We start from the raw sequence: 5,000 nt of genomic DNA on the forward strand, positions 1-5,000 counted from the left end.
AAAAACATGCTGTTGTTAGTTTAACCTGAGGGTGCACCCCATGGAACCGGGCCTGATCGGGTCAGTCGCGCTGGTAACGACTGAGACAAGTCAGACACAAGTATTTGTTATAGTTTAACACATGGAATTTAAAACTCACTCTGGGATGTGTGCGCCATCCCCCCAAACAGGGCAAGAAGGTCTTAGTTCCCAAGACCACGATCAGATAAGTTGGTTTTATGACTGTTAGCAATGTGAACGGGGGCCTCTGCCACAAGACCTACAGACCTTAGAACAGACTCTCCTGCATTCATTTATCCATGAACTGATTAACATGAAAGTTTATTAACACTTAGTTAATAAAACTGGTGCACAATATGTATTTGGTTCTGATTCTCTGCTTGCAACAAAGTCCCTTCTACGATCTTGATCTTGTTACATGCTCTAAGCGTCGTACATGCTAAGAAATCATCTTTCGGTGGCCATGAAAGATACGCTTTTCTTAGAATAAATGAATAATCAAAAGAGTTCGTTGGAACTGATTAATTGATTGTAATATTAATTTAGCTACCTCAAGTTAATCTAATTAACTGACCCAAATATTAATAATTAATCATAATTGATAATTATGAGTTAGTATTAATATTTCCCCTTTGAGCTAACTTGTTACACGCTGCTGCTGCTAAATGCGTCTTCACAGTGCAATAATTTCCATTCTCGAAGGCCTCAAGAGAAATATTGACCCGTTAAATTAAGCTGGCTGATATCCCCTTATCAGCTTGTGTTGAGGGAGATTCATCTCTCCTTCTGTGAGAGAATTACTGTTGTTAACGCATCGACAGATGCCGTAAGCTCGTCAGTTTTAACTTTCACTCTGTGTAGTGAATACTTGACTGTGGTTTGAGATGCATCATGATCAATCTGGGGCAGGTTTGATGAACTGTTCCCGGATCAGGCAGGATTTCAGCTAAGCAAAGAAACGTTCTGATATAGTGTTTTTAATTCTCTTTACTCTTCGCAGGAAGTTGGCAATCTCTACGACATGTTTCACACTCGCAACTGCCTCCATCGCCGGGCGTATCAACACAAAGTGGGCAACATCATCGAGACCATGTGTGTATTAGCATCGTTTAACAACACGTTCTTCACTTTCCTGGCTTCCAGGTGGATTTCAGTGTTCTGTCATTGGCTGTTTTTGTGTCAGGATAACAGAGGCCTTCATAAAGGCTGATCCTCACATCCAAATCCAGGGCTCTGCTGGCAGGACATTCACAATCTCTTCGGCTATAGACGACATGGAGGCCTACAGCAAACTCACAGGTAGATGATGGTCACAGGGCATCCCGAACCAGGTGTCAGCTCGGTCCCGCTCATGAAAACATAATGCTGGATGAGTGATGGGATCAGGGTTGTTTGGGTATTCATGAAAGAATGTGTTTGTTTGTAGATAATATCTTTGAGCAGATTCTGTACTCGTCTGCGCCGGAGCTGTCTGAGGCTCGAGCCATCCTGCACAACATCGTCTGTAGACGGCTGTACAAGTGTGTGGGTCAGACCACATCAGAGGCGCATGTGGACGTGTCACCGGTGAGTTCACAGCTATACTGGGCCTAAAATTTCCCCAGAGCCTCATCACACACATCATATTTAGTAAAGTGTACTATCATACGGTCAGCAAACCCTGTAATCTTCCATTTCAAGGTTCACTTGATATTCAGAAGCCAACAAAGTAACTCAACTGGGCCGTTTTGGGGGCGTTAACCTTTAAATTACTTGTATAATCTGATGTTGACACTGACCGACCCATGAGTCGACCAGTGTCATGAAGTGTTTCTAGCGGTTCATTGGCTCATTAAATCACTTGTTGGTCATTTGGATTGAGGATCAATGTCTTCACATCACGACCGGTTTCTGCTGTCATAGTGTCAAACGCAGCACTAAGATCGAGTAACACTAATAGAGAGACACAACCACGATCGGATGATAAGAGCAAATCATTTGTGACTCTAACGAGAGCTGTCTCGGTACTATGGTACGGTCTAAATCCGGACTGGAAATCCTCCAGATATCATTTCTTTCAAGAAAGGAACACAGTTGTGAAGATTTCTAGTGTCTTTGACAGAAAAGGTAGATTCGAGATCGGCCTGTAATTGACTAATTCTGTAGGATCAAGTTTTTTTTAAATAAGAGGTTTAATCATAGCCAGCTTAAAGGTTTTCAGTACATATCCTAATGACAAAGATGAATGAATGATTTTAAAGGGTTAGTTCACCCAAAAATGAAAATTCTGTCAGTAATTACTCTCCCTCATGTCGTTGCAAACCCGTAAGACCTTCGTTCACCTTCGGAACACAAATGATGATATTTTTGATGAAATCTGAGAGCTTTCTGTCCCTCCATTGACTGCAACGTCATTGCAACTTTCAAGGCCCAGAAAGGTAGTAAAAACATGGATAGAATAGTCCATGTAACTACAGTGGTTCAACCTTAATATTATGAAGCGACGAGAATACTTTTTGACACAAATGATGAGAGAATATTAAAATATCCTCATTGGTGTTTCGATGAACAAAAGTCTTATGGGTCTGGAATGACACGAGGGCGAGTAAATGATGACGATTTCATTGTTTGGGTGAACTAACCCTTTAACTCTGTTTTAGGGTTTCATGACACGCATGACTTCTACAGGAGAGAGGTCCAGGGAAAATACTAATTTTGTCGGTCCCACTTTATATTAAGTGGCGTTAAGTACAATGTACTTATTGTGTTCATGTTGTATTGTAAAACACTTGTTTTTTTGCTACTGAGGTGTGATACAGGTAAGGTTAGGACAGGTGAGGTGGATTGGGTAGGTGTAAGGTGTAAGGGAAGGGTCAACTGTGTAATTACAAATGTAATTACATAAATTAATTACAGCTGTAATTACATGCAGGAATTTTTAAAATCTAAGTACAATGTAAAAACATGTAGTTACACAAGTCCATTGTATCAAATTATTAATTTCAATGTAAGTACATAGTACTTAAAACCACTTAATATAAAGTGGGACCATTTTGTGGTTTGCTGATGTAATGATCACTGTGATCTCTTGCAGGAGAAGCTGCTGGACTGGGCGAAGGAAGTAGCTCGGTCCAAACCCAGTGGCACAGATGGCAACCTGATAGCGGAGGACTTCGTAGTTAGTGTATGTGGGAACATCTCAGTGTTTTTCTCATTTTGTTTGTGCATCTTTATCTAGTCCTGTGAGGTAACAAATAGTTTTAAAATGACAGTGTTAAAGGGGAAGGGAACGTTCTGTTTTAGTCTTACGTTTTAAGACATATTTAACAGCAGTTGAGAAGTGCATGCTTGTTCATGTCAATTTCCTTTATTTCTTTTTGTTGTGAATGGCCAACCAGTCAGTAACTGCTGATTTAAGTCCTCGTGTCCTCTAGCGGTTGAGGTGTAAAACTCTGAGTTGCTCGCGGAGGAACATGTGGCATGTGATGGTCTGAGGCGTACCGGTGTACCTGTGCTTACAGGCCTTCATTTTATCAGTCTAATGACGTCACAGCTGACCGCTCAAATTAGAAATCATTATTATAAGCTTAACATTGTAAATCTGGATAAGGAGACAGCTAACCAACAGGTATTGTGGACTGCAGATATAAGTTCAACAAAGTAACATGTGTTTGATTATTTGATTGTGGAATGGACTATGTTGGTTGTGCTCTGTTTTTAATTGTTCAGATATTAGTCTCTCGCCTCGTTTACACTGTCAGTGAAATGTGACCCAATTCCGATTTTTTGCTCATATGTGACACAGATCGGAAGTGTTCTATGACCGTGTAAACAGGAAAAAAATGCATCCATTCGGATATTTCGAGATCGTTTTCAGGCCTCGTTCATATGTGGAAATAAATCGGATATAAATCAGATCTGTGCCAATGCGACTGTCATGTGAACAGGCAGATCGGATTTTCTGAGGCATTAGGCAACGTCTCCGCTGTTTAATGACGAGACCAACCCCGACGCGCGTCTGCAAAGGGACGGAATGGCCCGACTAAACGTGTCGTCGAAGGAGAGGAATGTGGACACACATTAACACAACATATCAAAGGTTTGCTTACTTATCCTAAAACTTCGGACCCACTGCTCCTCGTTAAAGCCCGCCACCATCTCATGAAATATTATAGCACAAAGTTTATTTCTCGTGCCATTTACACCCAAAATAGTTTTCACATGCATATACACTTTATGGCGTGTAATACGCACGCACTCCACACCCCTAATCCTACCCAAGGGGTTTACAGAGCGTATCATGCACGCAAAAACTATTTTTGGCGTATAAATGGCTCGAGAAATAAAATTAGTGGTATAGATACGCACTTTCATGAGGTCGTGTTGCATGTTCCCACCAGTCCTGAGATCTCTCTCACACACAATAACTGAGGCATGCATTTCCCTTTTCGTCCTCCTCCGTCTCATAATCATGGTGATGTTTGGCGAACTTCGTATAGGCTATATCGCAGAGCTAGCATCACGCATATTTCCAGTTCTTCCATCTGTGCAAGATAATTTAACCCTTTAAGCATGCGTGAAGTTTCAGATAGTATGGCAAGTGTAAACACATGAATGGGATATGGGTCACAGTTGAAAGAACGTGTTGACGGACGGAAAAATCTCATATAGGGAACAAACCAGAATTGGGCATCAAGACCTGCAGTGTAAACGAGGCCTCTGCTAATGAGCTTACAAAACCTGCATGTGTAATTAAACAAGAATCAGCTGTGTGCTGTTTAAAGAGTGTAGTACAGCATGTCTAACTGTACTAAAAGTGTTTCGTCAGCTATCCTCATGTGTTCTTCAGGTCATTCACATGGATTATGGAATGAAGGAGAAAAACCCCATCAACAATGTCCATTTTTACTGTAAGAACGATCCCAGCAAAGCCATCAAGATCCGCAAGAAACAGGTACGCAGACTTTTCTCTCCAGATGTTCTCCAGATTCATCTTCCTCTTTAGTCCAGCTGAAGGGTGT

At 41.3% G+C, this 5,000-nt stretch overlaps 1 protein-coding gene across 1 annotated transcript in view; it reads left to right on the forward strand.

The window, feature by feature from the left end:
- samhd1 (SAM domain and HD domain 1) overlaps positions 1 to 5,000 on the forward strand; it is a 44,185-nt gene that overhangs the window by 28,535 nt on the left and 10,650 nt on the right. The window contains exons 10-14 of the mRNA XM_079848391.1: positions 1,001 to 1,092; positions 1,184 to 1,299; positions 1,427 to 1,566; positions 3,074 to 3,163; positions 4,829 to 4,933. Coding sequence (XP_079704517.1) covers positions 1,001 to 1,092; positions 1,184 to 1,299; positions 1,427 to 1,566; positions 3,074 to 3,163; positions 4,829 to 4,933 — 543 coding nt within the window. The remainder of the gene's footprint in view (positions 1 to 1,000; positions 1,093 to 1,183; positions 1,300 to 1,426; positions 1,567 to 3,073; positions 3,164 to 4,828; positions 4,934 to 5,000) is intronic.

This window comes from Squalius cephalus (assembly GCF_949319135.1).
Source record: "Squalius cephalus genome assembly, chromosome: 18".
NCBI lineage: Eukaryota > Metazoa > Chordata > Actinopteri > Cypriniformes > Leuciscidae > Squalius > Squalius cephalus.